Source organism: Felis catus, chromosome B4 (assembly GCF_018350175.1).
Source record: "Felis catus isolate Fca126 chromosome B4, F.catus_Fca126_mat1.0, whole genome shotgun sequence".
NCBI classification, from domain to species: domain Eukaryota; kingdom Metazoa; phylum Chordata; class Mammalia; order Carnivora; family Felidae; genus Felis; species Felis catus.
Window position 1 is genome coordinate 75,980,011 of NC_058374.1, and position 19,135 is coordinate 75,999,145.

Sequence of the window (19,135 nt, forward strand, 5' to 3'; positions counted from 1 at the left end):
AGGAAGCAGGCCGGAAGACCTGCTGGGGTGGGGTAGGAGGAGTCAGAAGGAAGGTATTGCCTCGGAGTTAGTTCCCTTTCTCCACTCTGGAGGTGAATTACTCTCTGAATAGAGATATTTTCCAATAAGCTCCTGCAAGCCTTCCCTTTATTAGCCCACCTGTAGGAAAATGTCAGACGTCAGATTGGCTGGCTGTGTCAGACAGTGTTAACGCCGTGCCCTGGCCCCTCACCTTGCCAGGCGGGGCAAGCAGATCATTATATTACAATTTATAAATAGAAAATAAAATAAAATAGTCGGGTGGGGCCGAGGCACTCGGGAAGAGGTGAAATAGTCCTCGTCAGGGAGTACCCACCATCAACCCCGTCTACCTAGGACCAGGGATCTCCTCTCAGCTGGAGGTTGCCCCTAAACCAAGCAGTCCAGTCTCGCCTCCATTTTTTTCCCCATCCCTTCCTCCCCCCGCAGTCAGCCTCCTCTGCTGCCCACATCCCCAGATCTCAGCCCGAACGCCCCGGTTTCAGCAGGCGCCTCTGGGTTTCTGGGTCCGCCGCGCTCAGCCCAGCAGCTCCTCCGCCAAGCGATAGAGGAACCGCGAGTACCAGTGCATGCCAGTCGGCTGGACGGCCCCGCCGGGAAGCAGCGCCCCCAGCGCGTGTAGCAGGCGCAAAGGAGCGAAAGCGCGGTGCGCCCACTGATGACTCTCCAGAACCGCGTAGCACGAGGCCAGGACGTCGTTGACCAGCAGCGTCCCGTGTGCTGTGAGCGGCGCGAACACGCCAACTGCTTCCTCGCGCGCCACGCGGGCTATGCGTGCCGGCCGAAGCGCGTCCCCGCCGGGCGCCAGCACCGAGTCCCCCGCCCGCAGCCGGCGCGCGAACACCGGCGCAAAGTCGCCCGGTGCGGGCGCTGGCCCCCGAGCGGCGAACACCAGGTGCCAGGGCGTGAGCAACAGCTTGCGCGGGGGCCGCTCGGTCTCCACAGCCACGAAAGAGGCCCGGCGCTGCAAGTCCCGGTCCAGGAAGAGCAGCACGGGCGTGGGCACCACCCGGCCTGCCGCGTCTGCAGCCAGCACCCAGTCTCCGCGGTGCAGTTCCCGCAGGCCCTTCCGCTCTCCGCTTCGCAGGCGCACGGTGGCATTTCCCGGAAAGCAGCCGCCTGCCCTGACCGCCAGTGAGTTATCTGCAGGGAACATGCACAGAGATGACTGAATCAAGACCAGCGGTTCCAGGATGTACAGATTCTCAAAGATATGGGTCGAGCCCAGCCGCAGACCTCAACCAGTCCTGGGACAGAATGTAATTTCCCATGGATCTGGCCCCAACCTGGGCAGAAATGCAAGGATGGTTTACAACCCTAACGCCCACTTTATCTCCCCTACGGTCGCACCGGAAAGGTGCAGCCTCAGTTTCCCGGCAGGAGCCCCCTTTGGGTGGACCTCACCACCCACCCCTACTGTACCGGCTTTGACCGACACGTGGACGTGGTTGCGGGACTCGTAGTAGACCCAGTCGAAGCCGGCTTCCACTGCCAGCCGCGCCAGCAACCCATACTTATTGCGGTCGCGGTCGGACGTGGTGATGTCCAAGGCACGACCTTCGTAGTGGAGTGAGTCCTGAGCATGGTGGCCATCTTCGTCCCAGCCCTCGGTCACCCGTAGGCGCACTCCGGGCCACATGTTCATCACGGCAATGGCCAGCGCGTTCACCCGCTCCTTACAGCGCTGGCGGGGAATAAAGGAGTCAGTCTCCTCACTACCACTCTCACCTTAGGGGCAAAAGGGACCTGGACGGGAGGGTCGATTCTTTGTTTTCCTGGCCTGACTCCACTCCCTCCCAGGTTTTGAGTGTCCCGGAGAAGTGAGAAGCCGAATAGGTGCAGTCGTCAATAAGCACTCCCTTTCCAGAGCGTTATGGGAGAACTGTGGGGTGCCCTCGGAGACTGATAGGGGGTGCCTATGCCTAGCTCTTTCCCCACTTTCGACGCCCGCCCCTCACTCGTTATGGGACCTCGGCTCAACCTGGAAGAGGGCAAGAGTTGAGAGGGCGGGTGGAAGCTCGGTCAGGGAGGGGTTGAGCAGCCTGGCTCCCGGAGAGGAGCCCCTGTTTGAGGCTGGCCCCCGCCCCAAGCCCCGGCTGCCCTCCCTCCGCCTGATTCATCTTTTGTTTCGTTGCCTTCCCTGGCACCGGGCATCGCTTCCTTCCTTCCTTCCTCCTCCTCCTTTCGGCCCCTAGCATTAACCCCTTCGTGGTGCGAGTGCCCCCCACAGAGGTGCCCAAGCGGAGCCGTGGGGGATCAAGGCTACTGGAAAAAGGGTTTGGGTGGCGGGGGCTGCGCGAAGTACAATGGCCATTCTCCGGGATGACATAACCGAGCGAGAATCCCGGGCCGAGGCCGGGGACGCGCCGGGAGAAGCGGACTCAGCAGCTCCATCCACAAAGGCGCTTTTCAGCCGCCCCGGCTCAGGGAGAGGAAAGGGCAGAAAGCCGCGCCCCCCATCCCTGCTCCCGCCCGCCGGGCCCCCTCCCCCAGCGCGACCAGCCCTCCCAATTCCAACTCAGGCTCTGCCAGCCCGGAGAGCCCGGTCTTTCCATCTCTGTTCCAGATGCATCCCAGAAAGGCGTGGGAGTAGCACCTGAGATTAGCAGGAGCTGCCCTTGCGCGGAACTGGGGGGCCCCCTGCAGGGTGGGAGTGGAGAGGAGGGAAAGCATCAGTGGCTGGAAGCCTGCACCCGGGGGAGTGAGACCACGGTTATCTGGGCGGCTCTAGTCTGGGAGCCGGAGACCTTGGCACGCACCATAGCACGGACGCGGCGGGAGGAGGCTCGGAGAGGACAGCTTCCTTTTCTTCTCCTCGCTCCGACCTCTCACCTCGGACTTGGTTTTCTCCTAAGTGCCAGAGGGGCACTTTCCCCCTTCCCTTCTTCCCGAGTTTTCTACACCTCCGCAGGGTTGGAGAGCAGGGGAGGGAAGACAGGAAAAGTGGGAACTCCTTCCAACTTTTTGTCGTTCTGTCCCCTAAGGAGGCCCTGAGGCCTTGACCTGCGGGGGCAGCAGCCCAGTGCAGAGCCAACTCAATGGAGGCCTTTTGCAGCCAGGGTGTGGGAGATAAGCAGGATTGAGGGGTTCCCAGGCCCGTTAGAGCCCCTCCTGGGCCTGTCCCTTTTTCTGGCCCCTCTGCTGCAGGTGGCAGCCAGAGGAACAGGTCACAATATTCCATGACCAAGGAGGGAAGGAGTGTCCCCTTCCCAATCTCTGAGTAGAAGTAGAAGGAATTCTTTCTCCCCTGGACAGGTTTTCCTAACAAAGTAACCTGGAAAACTATGGCAATTAATCGGAGGAAATCCGTACCCCTCCCTCTCCCCCCACCTCCCCACTCCATACACAATTAGGTGGTGTAATGGAAAGTGTATAGGACTTAGAATCAGGAGTCCTGAATTCTAGTCCTAGCCATGCCACTAATTAGTTTTTAAGACTTTGATTAAATCGCTTTTCCTCTTGGGGCCCAGTTCTCAGCTGCAAAATTGAGGCGGGGAGTTGGAAAAATGTGACTTCCAAGTTTCCTTCCAGTGCTGACATTTAAGATCACTGGCCAGAGGTGGTCTTTCACCCCTAAGGTATTGCTCACCTCATCCTAGGTCAGTTAGATTGCAGTCTGCAGCAGACGCTTGCTGCATGGTAGTTGAATTTAATCTTCAATTTCAAGGAAAACCCCTGAGCTAAGCTGAGCTTGAGGGATGCCTGGAACACTTTGATTCTCAGGTGGGCCCGTCTCTTCTTCCCATTGAGGACTACTTTTCACCCAAGACAGTCGTTTAGACTCTAGAATAGCCTTGCCTTGGTTCTAGGGTGCCTCTCCCATGCTGAAGACAATTCCTGCTCAGCCCTTTCTCAGGTAGATGACCTGGTGACCTAACCCTTCGCCACCCCTTTCTCCTTCAATCTCTTCAATCTCTTCAAAGCCCACAGATCTTTTCCACAATCAGATCAGGAGCCAGGCTAAGGGTAGAGCTTTCTGTCTGCTGCCTAGCCAGCTCCTGGCCCCCAGCTCACCCCAGCCCTTCCTGCCTGGCTCGGTAGCTGACCCCCGGTCCACGCCTCAGCCATTTCCCGTCTCGCCTGCCGCCATCCTCCTTTCCCCGCCCTCTCTGTCTCTCCCAGCTTCACTCTCACTAGTCCCTCCTCCCCTCCCCATTCGAGCCTCTCCCCATTGGGATCCCTCCAGATTGCTTAGTCCAGTGAGCAAAGGTGGGTTTTTTTTTTTTTTTTCTTGGGCGGGGGGTGGAATGGTGGGAAGAGATTTTAAGGTCCCTATAGATGAAACCCAGCTCACCCTTCCGGGGCTGCCGCAGGAACTGGCAGTGCCCTGGGCGCAGGTGGGGAGAGGTCCTCCTTACCTCGGTCATCAGGCGGTCTGCACCACTGTTCTCCTCATCCTTGAAGATGATGTCCGGGTTGTAGTTGGGCACCAGGTCCCGGAAGCGCTCGGAGCCCCTTGCCACTCTCCCCTCTGCCGGCCCACTGGCGCCTAGGGTCCGCTCGGGCATGCTGGGCACAAATTGCTTGTAGAGCAACGGCACGAGCTGCTTGCGCACGTAGCGGCGCCGGCCAACCGGTCCCCGGCCCGGCCCGCAGCTCTGGGCAGGCAGCGCCAGAAGCGCCAAGCAGCACAGGGGCACCAGCCTGGCCGGCAGCGCCATGGATGCAGAGGACTCAGGCCACAGGGAACGTTCTTGTCCTCACTAGCTCGCCCGTCAGTTGGGCATTTCCCCAGGCACCAGAGAGCCCAGCAGGCAGAGCTGCCCCCAGAGTGCCCTAGAGCTCTTGTGGCTCTGCGCACCTGGCTGCCGCTGGCTCTGCCCACATGCCCCCCGGGGGGTCTGGAACCTGCTACTGATGGGCCATCATAGCAGGGAAGGGGGGTCGTGGGTGAGTGCCAGCCCAGCCTGGCTCTGCTGCCCGGCTCCTGCGCTGCCAGAACTCCCCGGCCCCGCCTTAAGTGGCCCCTGGCCCCGCCCCCCGCCCTTCTCCCAGGACCGTCCCTCCCCCTCCCACCGGGGCGGGGGCTCTAGTCGGTCACCGCTGGTCCATTGAAGTGTGTCCCATCCTGGAAACTGGGCAGGCACCTGTCTAAGAATTCCTAGCAGCTTTTCAGTCCGTAGCTGCCTGAATAAGCATCCTTCTACTCCCAAACCTAAGCTTGGCACCAAACCACCCTCCTCTGATACTTGAATTGGATCTTTACTGTCCCAAAGCCTATCCTGGCAGGCCATTGTCCTCTGCTATCATCCAGGAAGTATGGGTTCCAGTTTCTACCCAAGGCCAGCCAAGCCCTTTGGGCATACAACCAGAGCCTTTCTTCTCACTGGTCCTCCCCAAACGTCCCCCACTTTTCATCTCTCCTCAGCAGTAACTAGGACTGGAAGGGGAGGGTACCAGCGGACCATTTTCTCTGGTAACTCTGCAGCGTTTTTCTGAGAGCTTCCCCCAGAATCAGGGACCGAGTTTTGTAGTTATTATCTAGCTCTGGACTTCAAACTTCCACCCTGTCAAACACCCAAAGGCTGCTTCTCTTCTAATGCATAACGTTGTCAGGTGGAAGCTGCTGGATGGTAAAGTGAGTACAGTTACAGTCTCTAACAGGCTAATGGATGCTTCCCTTCACCTTCCATCTAGGCATCTCTCTATAGCTTTCTCCCTCTCTGGACCCCCTCGGGCTCTGCTTCCAGCCATCTAGGTTCATCTCAGAGGCTTTGAGCCTGCAACACTTCACCCACCAATCTATTATTGTTTAGAAATCACTGTCTCTAAGAAGCCTTCCCTGATGTCCTGACACTGCCCACCTGTTTCCCTGAGAACCAGTGATTAACTGTCAACCTTTGTGGTATGTATTAGAATTATGTCACCCTTACTAGACAAAGCAGTTCTTAAGTACAAAACTGTTTACCATGAATCCCCGTGGCTAAGTACCTGGCTTAGAGTAGGGCGCTCAGCAAATTTTCGTGGAATCTACACTTTTCGTGTGTGTTCTATACTCCCCCCTCCCTCAGCTCCAAGACGAGCACTCAGTGCTACTCTGTACATTAGAAAAAAGTGTTCCTTCCTCAAGACACCTGACTGCCACTTGCAAGAAAATGGCTGTAGTCACAAAAAGACTATGAGGTGAATGGTGCCCCTGGAAGTTGTACAATGCACAATCTATATCATCCTGAGCAGAAACTTTGTCCCTACCCCCCAACATACCAGGGGCCTTGCATCGTATTCTAGGCACTGATAACCTCCGGAAAGATGGAGTTACATTATTTCCTGAGAACTACAAACCCTGGTTAGTCAGCCACTTCTTTTACTTTACATCCAAGTCAAGTCAGGGAGGACAGGGCTGAGGACATGTGCATATAGGGGGAAATTATCCTATTTCTACACTCATGCTCACTTACCCCCCAATAACCAAGGCCCAGAAACAAACCACGAAAACAAGGAAGAGTCAAGGGACCAGTCAGCTTTAAGCAAGGCTAAGGGAGGAGGAGCTGCCCACTGCTTAATTGTATGGCCTAACACTAGACCCAAGTCCCTAAAAGATACTAAGAATGTAGAGGGGGCAAGAGAAAGGATGGTGGGCAGGATATCTGTTTTTCTCAGTTGGTAGATTCAGAACTGGTGGGAATAAGGCTGTTCAACAGACACAGAGACAGAGACAGAGACAGGCCATTTGAAAAACCAAAGCAAACCCTGGAATCAACTTTATTGCTGATGGTTGTGGTCTCTTCTTCCCTATGCCCTCCTCTCTCTGATGGTCCAAAGCCCCTCCAGGATAGCACAGTGCTTAGGCTCTGCTGGGCCAGAGGCAAAGGAGACAATCTGCCTCCCAAGTCTGCCCCCAACTCAGTCCCTCCCCTGAACCCACCCTACCCTATTGCACATCAAATCATGTAAACATGGCTACGGGCATGGCCCTGAACAGCAGTGAGGCAGATTGATGTGTAAACAGATTTGGGACCAGGAGCCAGACCCAGTCACCCAGCCCCATTCCATGCTGAGGCCCACAGTTAAATCTGGAAAAGCAGGGGGGTCTGGTCCCAAACTCTGGCTCAGATTATGCAACAGTGCAGACAGCTCAGCTCCCCTCTACCACCCACCCTCTCAGATTCCAGGTCCTGAGGTCCACCCACTCCTGGGCGCCCCTCCAGGCCTGGGCAGCAGATGGCAGTGTCCAGTTTTCTCCCTCCCACCCCTAGCTGGACGTCACTGGTGCTGGGTCTTCCTAGATGCCCGGGGGAAACCGGAGACAGGCAAAGGCAATCTGTCCAGCCCTGGAGAAGAGGGAGGGTGGGTGGTCAAAAGCGGGACATAGGTCCAGTCTTGGGGGTAAGGAAACCGAGCCACAGAATGGGTGTCTGAGGCACGTTACAAACAAAGCAGAGAGCATGCCATCTCTCCTGGATGAGTGATCATGGTTCCAGAGGGCCCCACCTCACAACCACCCCACTAGCCTGCCCCCACACTCCCTCTCACCAAAGGCCCGGATCAGCTCTGCCCGCACAGCTGCGGTAAAGGTCTTCACCAGACAGAGAGTGGTGAGGCCCGCGAAGGCTGCATTGTAGAGGAACACGATGTAGAAATTGCCCAGCCAGTTGAAGCGTCCAAAGTCACCCAGCAGGTCAAAGCGAGTGAGCCCTGAAGTACAAAGGCCAGGATGGGAGTGGGCTCCCCAGCTCCTCCCTGGCTCAGAGCCCAACTTTCTGCTGCCTCCTGGTGGCCACATCTCAACACTGCAATTCATAGGTTGGACTCCCCTATGCGTTAATGACTCCCACTCTCAACTTGTCTCAGAGGGAGTTCATGGATGTTGAAGAAAATGTCAGCAGCTAGGCTTGCTCCAACCTCCCTTCCAGAGTTTGGCATCTTCTCCTCCAATGGGGTCCCCTTCTGGCTCCACGTGTCCCTAGGAGCTCCCTGGGCCTGCTACTTGTTCCTGGGCCAGGAACCTAAAAGCTGGTCACTCAGTGCTTTTTGGGGGGACAGAGCAGTGTGGAGGCTCAGAGCTGTTTTGGTTCATATCCAAACTCCACCCCTAGTTAATTGTGTGATCAGGATCAAATTCTTTAAATTTCTGTGCCTCGGTGTCCTTAACTATCAAGTATAGAAAATAACGGGATGGTGAGAATTAAATGGGACAACACGCATAAGGCACTATATATATGCCAGGCACTATTCAAACACTTACTGAGCCATAACCATCATAATAGTGTCATCGTAAGTCCAAATACTGGGGCCCTCTCCTACCTAAAAACATATTCTTACCTGCATCCAACGCACATAAGGAATTAACTAGCGGGCCACAAGTCTAGTGTCCTACTAAATCCCCATGGCATTAGTAGTACAAATGGTATAATGGAGACAACACGAACTGAAGAACCAAACAGAACTGATGTAAATACTAAATCATTTAGGAGACATGGATGATGGTATGATGGACGGGGGGATGACCTATGCAACTCCCATACTACCCTGGGGGGAACTATTATACTTTTGAACACTTTTTACCAGGTAATTCTAGATCATAGCTCTAAAGATGGGAGAGGGATTGAGTGTATTATCTGATGCCCCAGTGTGTGGGGAAAAGCACTGGACTGGGGTTTAAGAAACAAGGGTTCTTGGGGCCCCTGGGTGGCTCAGTCGATTAAGCATCTGACTTCAGCTCAGGTCATGATCTTGCAGTTCGTGTGTTTGAGCCCCACGTCGGGTTCTGTGCTGACAGCTCAGAGCCTAGAGCCTGGAGCCTCCTTCTCTCTGCCCTTCCCTGCTCATGCTCCGTCTCACTGTCTCTCTCTCTCAGAAATAAACATTAATAATAATAATAATAATAATAATAATAATAATAATAAAGAGACAAAGGTTCTAGCCTGACTTGGCCTTGCTTCAAACTAGTTGTCTAACTCGCTAAGTCAATTAGCTTCTCTGTTTCTTGTCTTTATAAAATGAGAATGTTTATTAGTGGATCCAGCCCAAAGGAAGATTTGGGGAAAAGTGGTGCTTCTCCACCAAAAAATGGAAGTAAAAGGGAGAGACTATGGGATGTAGCTAATGGGAGAAGTATGAGCTTTGAAGCAACACTACTCTGAAGCTCAACAGAGGCGTTTTACAGGGCCTCAATTTCTCCATCTGTATAATGGGGGTAATACCTCCTTGAAGGTTTGTTGTGGGAATTAGAGACAGCATGTATAGAAAGTATAAGCTTAGCATGAGTAGGTACTCAGAAAAAGCCAATTAATTCCTTTACCTCCTTTTGCTACTTACCCAGGGTTCGAGAAAAGACAGGAAGTGCTGAGCTTAGGACCAGGAGACAGACACAGTTCCCAATTATCTGGGTGGGAGTAAGGAAAAGGGGAGGTGAGGGTAGCAGAGCTGCTAGCACCTAGCACCCATGCATGCCCCCAGGGAGGCTTCTACTATACCCCGCCCCCAGCTACCTGCGTCATGGCTGTGTCGTGCCATCTGGGCCGCAGGCCCCGGAAGAGTGGAGAGCTGTAGAATCCCACAACTGAGGATATCATCAGGTAACTGCCACTGGGTTAAGGAAGAACTGGCCAGCTCCCAAGGATTAGCGTCATCTCAAAGGAAATGGACCTCTCCCCTAACCCTCCTTTCAAGTAAATCTTCTTTCTGAACCCCAGGTTGGTGAAGACTTGCCCCCTTCCCCAACATTCCCACCACACCTTCCCACCACAGTCCCAGGAGACAAGTCCAGTGAACAGAGGCAATGGTGGGCTTCCAGAAGGATACAAAATGAGTACAACCTGAATGACGGCACCAAAGGAGCCCAGCTTGGAGAAGGAGACCTGGCCCAGGGAGGCATCCTGAGAGAAGGAGTGGTGTCACTATAGAGTATTCCCTACCAGGAGCACCACCCAGCACCCAGCCTTCACTCTGGGCTCAGCTTCTGTCTCTCACCCCTAGCCTTTCTTAGGCTCTCCCCAAAAGATATGGTGGGAGGGTGGCCCAGTACCTGCATGCCTCGGGGCATGGCAGCCTCATCGATGAGCAGCTCCAGGATGTGGATGGCCACAATGAGCACAGAGAGGCCCTGTGTGAAGCAAGGTCATGGACTTCCATTCCTGCCTCAGCCCACAGCTATATTCAGAGCTGAATGTTAAGAGCAGATACTCTGGCCCAACATTTTCAGTTTCCCATTAGCTGTGTAGGACTGTTCAAGGCTGTTGCTAGCAACAGAGCACCTTTGAGGGTATTATAAGACACACCCTTTCTGGTCAAAGAGAAAAATGTACCTCTTCCTCCAGACTGATAAGACTTATTTCCAAGTCCAAAACATGGTAAGTGAGGGGATGGACTAGATTTCAACCTCTATTTTCATCCCAGAGAAAACCCGTGTGACTACTACTCAGTGGCCCTGTATGACCTTAGGCAAACCCCTTCGCTTCTGTTTCTTAATCTACAAAATGGGGATTGATGTGCTCGGTACAGGGCAGGGCACAAAGTAGCAATCAGTTAGAGGCAATTACTATTATTGAAGATAACCAGGTCCCTGAATCTCCTCCCCCTTCCCTGAGAAGACCTAAAGTACTCAAGAGCCTACTATTCCTCACCTCCACCAGGAATGGAATACCTACCGTCAGTACCAGTAAGCACAGCATGGCCAGGGGGTAGCCCAGGTTCCGCTGCCAGGCTGAAGCCTTCCGCCGCTTCTCTGTACAGGGATGGAAAGCTGTTAGCAAGGGCCTAGAATGAAGGGCTACCTTCCTTGGGGACACATAGGTATCAATCCCTACCAACCTACGTACCCAGCAGGACCCTCTGCGTCTGCAGAGCCAGGACCTGTCTGTGCAGCAGCTCCATATCCAAATGCAGCCAGCAGGAGGTGGGATCTGAGGGCAGAGAAGATGGTGCTGCCCCCCAGTCCTGAGGGCCCTGCCCAAGCCATGCCCACTATCCCATCTGGGGAGAACCATGACTCACTGCAAATCCTGCGGGTTAAAGCTGCCTCCTCAAAGGCCGAACAGTACAGCTGCTCCTCCAGGTCTTCCAGCAGCTGAGGGGAGGGGAAAGGGGAAACCGTCAGAGGTTCCCTGGTCTCAAAGGCCCAGGAGACCCCCGCTCATCCCAGGATCCATAGTCTCATTCCTTCCCCTAACCCTCATTCATCACCCTGTGGCCAGTGGCTTTATCTAGTCCCTCCCAACTGCCTGTGTTCTGCCTTGCATGTCTGGTGACCAGCTCCAGATGATGGAAGTGAAAGGCACAAGAGGCAGCAAAGGCTGGGACCTTCTGCAAGGCGTGCACCACACAACTGTAGGCCTGCCTCACTGTTTGGCCCCAGCTTTTCAGGAATCAAAGGGCAAAGAGTACTACATACCCGAGGCTTGACCAGTAGCTTCCCAGTGACTGAGAACATGCGGGCGAGACCTAGTGGAGTACACACTGTGGGGACAGGAGCCAGTTACCTGCCAGACCTTTCTCTCAACCACTTTCCCTACCCACCCTTCCATTCCCTCTCTTTCCATCCTGGTTACTCTGATCCATGGACTTTACCCATGCTCTCCAAGACCCCGAACACTCACCCAGGAGCAGCAGGACCCCAAGAAAGGAGATGCAGGAGTAGAGGTAGGGGAGGTAATACTCCCAGAAGTCTAAGGGTAAAAAAGAAGTAAGTCAGCTCGTCTCTCCTCCAGCTTCCTGAGGGCTGGCAAGCTTCAGAGACTAGCAAGGACACCACATACAAGCCTATAGGGGTTAGGCAAGTAATACGAATGAGGAAAGCTGGCCTAGTGCCAGCAGAACAGGAAGCAGTGGGGTCCTAAGTCATAGGACCAAACTGGAGGTCTTAAGCCATATCTAAAGAACACAACTGCTATTAGGCCCACCCAGTCCCTGGGGTCTAGTGTGGCTGGATCCTCAACCTTGTCAGAAAAAGCCATAAATCTAGATATTTAATGTGAAATCTCCCAACTTTTACATTTCAGCAACTGACACCTTTATATTTTTAATCATTGCATGGGTCCAATGGATCATTCCTGCAAATTGGACTTGGCCTGAAGTCCATCTGTTTGAAACTTCAGCCTAAGAAACATGGTCCCAACCTTCTCCACCTTAGAGGGATACAGTTGTTCCAGGCAGAGGAACATCAGCCAACTGCAGAGTCACGCAGCCTGGAGGGTGGGGAGGAAGCTGGCTCTCTCACCATAGAGTGACTCCCTGCTGGCCTTGTTGTTGTCCACAATGGCCGAGGCCACCCACACCATGCCCAGCACCAGGAGGGTGAGGAGCATCAACATCACCACCGTCTCATAGACCCGGCCCAGGACACCCTATAGGAGGAGACAACAGATAAGGGTCAGGTTCAACATCAGGGGAAGGTAGGAGACACTGGGGATGGCAGCCTGGCTGGGGAAACCAGAGAGGACTGGGTTCAGGAGACAGGGAACATCTAGGGACATTCATTATACAGGATAGGCTTCATCTGGAACCCCCTCCTCAGGTACCTTCTCTATCCTGCCTTGCCCTGGGAGGCTGACCCCTGAGGGCTGCATCACGTAAGCTCTTTGCCCTCTGGGAAGAACAGGCAGGAGAGTGGAAAATAGGAAGAGAGGGATCAGGGTATTTCTTCAGTTTCCTCCTACCTTTGGCTTTATGGTTTTGGCAGTGGCTGTGAAGCACCTTCCAGCTTCAAGTATCAGTGGGTTCCAGAAACTATTTCCCTTTGATCCCATAGGCCTAGAGGTGGTAATGACTTCCTGCTGCCAGTAGCACTTCAAACTCCTTGTTGGTCCCCTTAACTCTGACTAAACCTCTGCCAATAGTCTTTGTTAAAATCTCTTCAGTTGAACCATCTGAGTGGAATTCTGTTTCCTGCCTGGGTATAACCCCACTCACCTTTCTGGAGCCAGCAAAGCCCTCAGACTCAGTGAAGAAGTATGCAAAGGGCATGAGGAAGATGAGGGACAGGTTAGAGAAGAGAAAAACGAGGTTCCAGAGGCCTAGAGCAAAAAAGGAAAAGCAGAAGTGGTCAGTGGGGGAATGGGAATGACCCATTGGGGACTGATCACGTGGCAGAGGAGGGGGCAAGGGTGGGGCGATATACGACTAATTGGCCTAGGCTGTCTGTGTCTGTCTGAACATACCTGTTTCCTATTCCCACCCCAAGTTGCAACCAGGAGCAACGTACCATGGATGAGGGAGCCGTTGAGCCACTGGATATAGTAGTTGCGAGGCAGTGAGAGCAGCACCTCATTGCTGATAATGGAGAAGGGCAGGAGCAGGACAGCACCCAGGGCGACTGCCAGGGTAAAGGTGCAGAGCTCGAGCCTGGGCAGAGAATGGGTGGTGCCCTTGCTTAGCTTGGGCACTTACTCCCTTTGGCCCAGGAAGCCCTATTTGTCCCCATGGGCACCTGTGAACTACATGTAGCAGTGACAGACTGAGGGAAGGAGCCATCCAGCTAGGGCACTACCACTGCCCCCCTGAACACCCCCTCCAAGGAAACCCTGGCACAAAGAATGGGAACACCTTAGGCATTCATGTCATCTGCCACGACACTTGCCCAGACTGTCCCCAGGAATGTGGTCCTCCTACACATGCCTGCTGGGTATGGCAGGTATGCCAAGCTAAGGGGCTTGTCTTCTCTTCTCTTCTCTGCTCAGAGATGTGGATTTCTGAGCTTGCCTTCTCCAGCCCAAATAAGAGCAGGGTCACCCCATATGGCTATGCCCTGCAGGAAGGCACTAGGCAAAGGAAAATAAGGAGGGGCTGAAACCCAGCTTGATAGCCAAGGCCTGTGTCCAGGACTGCCTCCGCTGAAAAGAAGAGACACTTTTTTATCTAGTTGGTCCACCAAGAGGGGAAGGTTGCCTTCCTCTAAACTGTTGACCTGGAGGGGTCATCTCTCTATTTTCCCTATATGTGCTGGTGAATAATAATAACAGCCTGGAGCAAGGGTTATCCTCTCAGAACCAAGCATGCCCTGCCCTTGACGGTTCCACCTTCCACATCCCCTGCTCTATTTCCATTGGTTTACATCCCTGCAGTACTGCCTCCCTGATGGTCACTGGGAGGTGAAGCCAAGCTGGAACCACTTCCGGTGACTCAGGCCCCAGATCACAGTCCCTGGCCAAGAGGCTCCCAGAAACTCCTGGCCTAACCAGGAAGACAGGAACAACAGCTTTTCCAAGCGTCTCCAGGGTGGAGTGAAGCCGGAAGAAGCCAGAAATGGAGTGGCAGCAGAAGCCCTCTCTTCATTGTACAACACCTCACTCTCCCCCTGGCTCCAGGAGTCTCACTAGATCCCAGCTTCTAAAGGTTCCTGGTGCCAGGTGCTGAGGCAGCAACACTTACGCAATCTTGTTGACTGTGGCATCTTCATCATCCACTACGAGAGAGGGGGGGGCAAGGGGAAGAGGTAGGACATCAGTGGGCAGCTCTGGGAACCATCTGTGCTGCAGTGGGCCCTGCCACCCCCTCCCTATCCGGAGGCAGAGCTGGACAGGAGGCTCTGGGAGAGTCCACACTATGAACCCACAACCTATTCTCTGGCCAAGGTGGCAGCTTTAAGATCTGTGGTCCCAGGCACAGGCCAGAAATTCTCTCACTTCCCTCCCTCCCCACAATCTCTCATTGCAGGTTCCTCTTTGCAAGCTGAACACGTAAGAAACAACTGGCCTGTAAGGCTGGTTACATCAGTGGCTGGATTAAGCAAAGGGAAAACAGGGGAGGGGGAGGGGAGAGTCACAGAGAAAGCCCTCAGGAGCATTACACTGAGGAGTAACTGTCTTCTAGGGTGGGGGCTCATGAAGCCTTCTGGAGGGAAGGAAAGGCTAGGGCCGGGACAGGATGATCCGGACAGGCAGGTGGAGGGAACTGGGGCAAGTGTGTCACCCGAATCGCACAGTGCCTACAGGAAGGAAAGCTCCAATCTGAGCACACTTAGGCTCTCTATAAAGAGAAAGTCCACCTTCACCAGGTCCTGGGGTCCCAGTGGTCAGCAGGTCTCTGTTACTGGGTGTGGATGCACTAGTGGAGAGAACAGCTTGTACCCATGGTAACACTCGCCATAATATCCATTTTAGGTTCACAGAGGGCTTTCATATTAACCATCTCATTTGGTCCACACAATGTCAATGAGCTGGTTAGAGACTATTAGGCCTGTTTTGTAGGGGATGGAACTGAATGTCAGAAAAGTTACATGACTTGCCCAGTGGCTTTATCAGTTGCAGACCCTTCTGTCTAGACTTTCCACTATACCACCTTGCCCCTGCCTGTGGAAGGGAAGCAGAACAGGCAAAGGCTCCGAAACAGTTGACTCTCCTTTCCCAGCAGGCACCATAGGCCCATTCCCCTGAGGCTGGCCCCATGGCGACAGGATCCCTGGCAGGGGACAGGCAGGAGGGAGGAAAGTCACGTACCTGTGGTGAACTCAGCAGGCTTCTTGAAGTGGGTCAGGGCGATGTGGCAGAGGATGTAGAGTGTCGCAAACAGAAGTGTTGAGATCTGTGGCAGAGTGTGAGCTGGGATGAGAAACTTTAATCCCCAGCATATTCCACAGCCCCTGCGGCCTGTTAATTCTATGGGGTCACTTTCCCAAAAGAAGGCACCATACTTCCCGGGGTTCCATTTTTCTCCCCAGTACTTTCTTCTGGTCAGGGCCCCAGGGGCCTCTAAGAAGCACCAGAAAGGGGACGGGGGGACAGTACTACGTCCAGCCCTATGAAGGTTTGTCTGGGAGAAAATAGCTTCAGCTGAACCCTGGTTGGTAAATGGGCAGAGAAAACTCCTAGAGATCCACGTACACACATACCTGAAATGGGCCACAGAACCAGAGCGAATTTACTCCTAGTACATTACTGGAAAGAATAGCCAGTTTCAGGGAAGAAGGGGATGCCTGCATTGTCCTGATCCTTCACTCTTCCTCCCTCTTCCCCTTCCCCTGCTGCCACTTTGGCCCAAGCTCCGGGAGAGAATAAGTAGGAATCATGTTCCTAGACTACTTCAGAATTTCTACTCTGTGTTTATTCAGGGGCCCTGAAAGATCAGACCTGCTCTGGGCTAAACTAGAGCCTCATTTAATCCCCTGTCCCTCAGAATAGACCTTAGTTGAGGCCCAACATCAAAAATCTACATTTCTAGAACCACATCGCCCCCCCTTTGTTTTTTTGATTTTGATTTTTTACTTATTTTTTCTTTTATAATCATTTTATTTTTTTCCTATGTATATATGTATGTATTTATAATTTATTGTCAAATTGGCTAACATACAGTGTGTAAAGTGTGCTCTTGGTTTTTGGGGTAGATTCCTGTGGTTCATTGCTTACATACAACACCCAGGGCTCACATCAGCCCCTTTAAAGGCTGTTAATTCCTGGTCCCTACTTGAAGTGACTTCCAGCTCCGGAGCCAGGCCTCTCAGTGCCCTTGGGCAACTGGCCCTCCAATCACCAGTTATGGCAGGACTTGGCCAGGTAACTCTGCACATCCATGCGTCCCTACCGTACCCCAAGTAGTCTGCTGCTGTCCGGGGAAGGAGCCACTGGTCAGCTTGGCTCTGCAATCAGTGCTAGAGTCTTGAAAAGAGATGTTATTGCATTTTTAAAAATTAATTTATTTAAGTAATCTCTACACCCAATGTGGGGCTTGAACTCATAACTCCGAGATTAAGAGTTACACACTCTTCTGGGGCATCTGGATGGCTCAGCCAATTAAGCCTCTGAATCTTGCTTTTGGCTCAGGTCATGAGCTCATGGCCTTGTGGGTTCAAGCCCCACATGGGGCTATGCGCTGGCAGTGAGAAGCCTACTTGGGATTCTCTCTCTCTCTCCCCCTCTCTCTCTGCCCCTCCCCCACTTGCACTGTCTCTGTCTCTCGCAAAATAAATAAATAAACTTAAAAACAAAAAGAGCTACACATTCTTCCCACTGAGCCAACCAGGCACCATGAGATGTTAATTGCATTTAAAGTAAGCAAAGAAAGCAGGATCAGTCTTGTGGGTCCTCCGGTTCCCAAGAGGAGCTGACCCTACAGGGAATCTGCATACAGTGATCTATACAAGGAAGGAAGAAGTCAAAGAGACCCAAGAACAATGGATCTAGAACAAAATTTTAGCTTTTAATATTAGGGAAGCTGAGTAGAATGAGTTACTCAGATTGTACTGAAGATTTCTACTGCCTAGTACTCTCTCTGCCCTTGGGCTTGCGTAACAGCCAGGAAGGTGGGAGGGCTCAAAAGGTCAGGCTGGAGTTCCACGCAGTTCCAGCAGAAGCTAGGTCATTCTCTAGAGCAGTGCATGGGAGCCAGGTGGGGGAGGCATGAGAAGCCTTCAGGCTGCCCTTGGCCAGCACTGATGTCCTCAGCTAACAGTACTAAAGAGTGGGGGAGATATTTAGCAGGCTGCTTCTCTGTCCAAGGTCTCATCCCTCCCCATTCTCTAGGAATGTGGACCTCTATCCCTACACTGTTTCAAGGCCTGGCGTGTCTCCACAATATGCCCAACCTCACCACGTGGGACTATCCACTAAGGATCACCCAAGGAAAGCTGATCTGGAGTTCCACACGTGGACTGATACATTCCCCATTTTTCAGTCCTCACAGATAAGAGCAGACCTAGTTATGTCATGGCTAACTTTACCTCTCCTCCAGTCTGAGGCTGCCCAGGGCAGATTGTGAAAAATAAAGGATGACCCCATCAGTGGGTCTCCCTTCTCATTAAGGCTTCTGTTCTTCCAGACCTTCCCTTTTTGCTTTCTATTTAGTATCTGGGGGTGAGGGCTACTCTCGGGAAGTCTGAGGAAGGAGATAGAGGCGGGATGAGAATTGAAAGCAGGCCTGAGGAAGATGCAGCTCCCTAAGTGCCACCGGTCTCCCCTGGGGCCCAGGAGGGAGGCGTCCATCACAGTGTGGCAGGTTCAGCTGTTGCTCTAGGTGGCAGTGAGGGAGTAGGGAACGCAGCCTGCGGCTCTCTGGAGCACTGGGGAGGGAGAGGGACATTCACAGGGGAAATCCCGGCGTGGCCGGGGAGCTAGGAACCTACGCTTGTGGGGGTTTCTAACAAACACCAATGAGAAGGAAAAGAAGGGGAAAACTTAATTGTTCTCCATCTCTACACAGAATCCCTCCCAGCAAGAGTCCTTTCTTCCGGAGTGGGAGACCCATCAAAGTCCCCCGTTCCTCTGACATGCCACCCCTACACCTCCCAAGTTTTTCTTGGAATCTAGTTCAGCGTTTGGACGTCCCCCTTTTCGTGAAACATCAGTGGAGTTTGCGGGTAATGCAAACAAGCCCTCCCTCAATTAAAGCCATCCCTCTCAGACTATCCGACTACGAAGATAAAACTCACTAGCCTCGCAGGCCCACGCCCTGAACCCCAGCAGGGGTGGGGGGAGGCAGGAGGGCGGGCGGGGGGAGGGGCGTGTAGAGGGGAGGAACGGAAACCGACCCGCGGCTTTGTTTACCGCGCAGCTACCCTACTAATCCGATCTGGGGGTTCACCAGCCGGAGCACCGGTCTTTCCTTCTGTCAGGCCGGGGCCCTTGGTCGCTCGCCCCTGGACCTGGCTCTGAGCCTAGGTGGTCGCACTCCAACCCGAACTTCTCCCTCTCCCGCGACACCCGTGCTTCTCCCCCTCTTGGTCCTACCCTTCCTGTCCGGGTCCCGTACTCACAATGCACTCGCGAACCCTCTCGTGGAATAGCTGCTCTCGCACGGATAGCACTTCGTAGTCAGCTGCTTCCATACTCTGCTCAGCATGACTGGGGCGGGGGTGTCTCCGGGCCCGGGGAGGACGAGCGGGGATGAAGCCGCCGCCGCCACGCACCCGGACCCAGCCAAGGAGCCTTTCCTCGCAGCCTGCGACGGAAACTCGGGATAATCTGGAGCTCAGATTCAGTCGTCCGGACGCCTTAAAGGGGCAGGCACCAGGCGCCTGGTTTTAAAGGGCCCTGGCCCCCTCTGCTCCCTCCCCTTTAAGGTCCGGCCTCAGTTAACTTTAACGCAAACACCCGCCAACAAGCCTGCTACGAGGAAGCGCAGGTGCTGGTTCTATCTTACTGGAGACCAACTGACGACACAGGGGTGGGCAGTTTCTTCCAGCGAGCTGAGTTCATTGGCTCCTAAGGAGCTGCCGCTCATCGCCAAA

At 53.8% G+C, this 19,135-nt stretch overlaps 2 protein-coding genes across 2 annotated transcripts; both read right to left on the reverse strand.

The window, feature by feature from the left end:
- Positions 1-130: 130 nt before the first annotated feature.
- On the reverse strand, positions 131-5,003 carry DHH (desert hedgehog signaling molecule). The gene is made up of 3 exons (XM_003988641.6): positions 4,398-5,003; positions 1,462-1,723; positions 131-1,182 (listed from the first exon to the last, which is right to left on the reverse strand). The coding sequence occupies exons 1-3, from the start codon at positions 4,698-4,700 to the stop codon at positions 557-559; spliced, it is 1,191 nt and encodes a 396-aa protein (XP_003988690.2). The 5' UTR covers positions 4,701-5,003; the 3' UTR covers positions 131-556.
- Positions 5,004-6,708: 1,705 nt separating this feature from the next.
- Positions 6,709-19,010, reverse strand: LMBR1L (limb development membrane protein 1 like). Its single transcript, XM_003988642.5, has 17 exons — positions 18,662-19,010; positions 15,414-15,498; positions 14,347-14,380; positions 13,181-13,320; positions 12,889-12,992; positions 12,197-12,323; positions 11,577-11,645; positions 11,372-11,436; positions 10,975-11,047; positions 10,800-10,883; positions 10,629-10,705; positions 10,007-10,084; positions 9,784-9,857; positions 9,471-9,561; positions 9,298-9,364; positions 7,513-7,674; positions 6,709-7,310 (listed from the first exon to the last, which is right to left on the reverse strand). Exons 1-17 carry the CDS (start codon positions 18,731-18,733, stop codon positions 7,243-7,245), a joined length of 1,470 nt encoding a protein of 489 aa, XP_003988691.1. The 5' UTR covers positions 18,734-19,010; the 3' UTR covers positions 6,709-7,242.
- Positions 19,011-19,135: the final 125 nt, after the last annotated feature.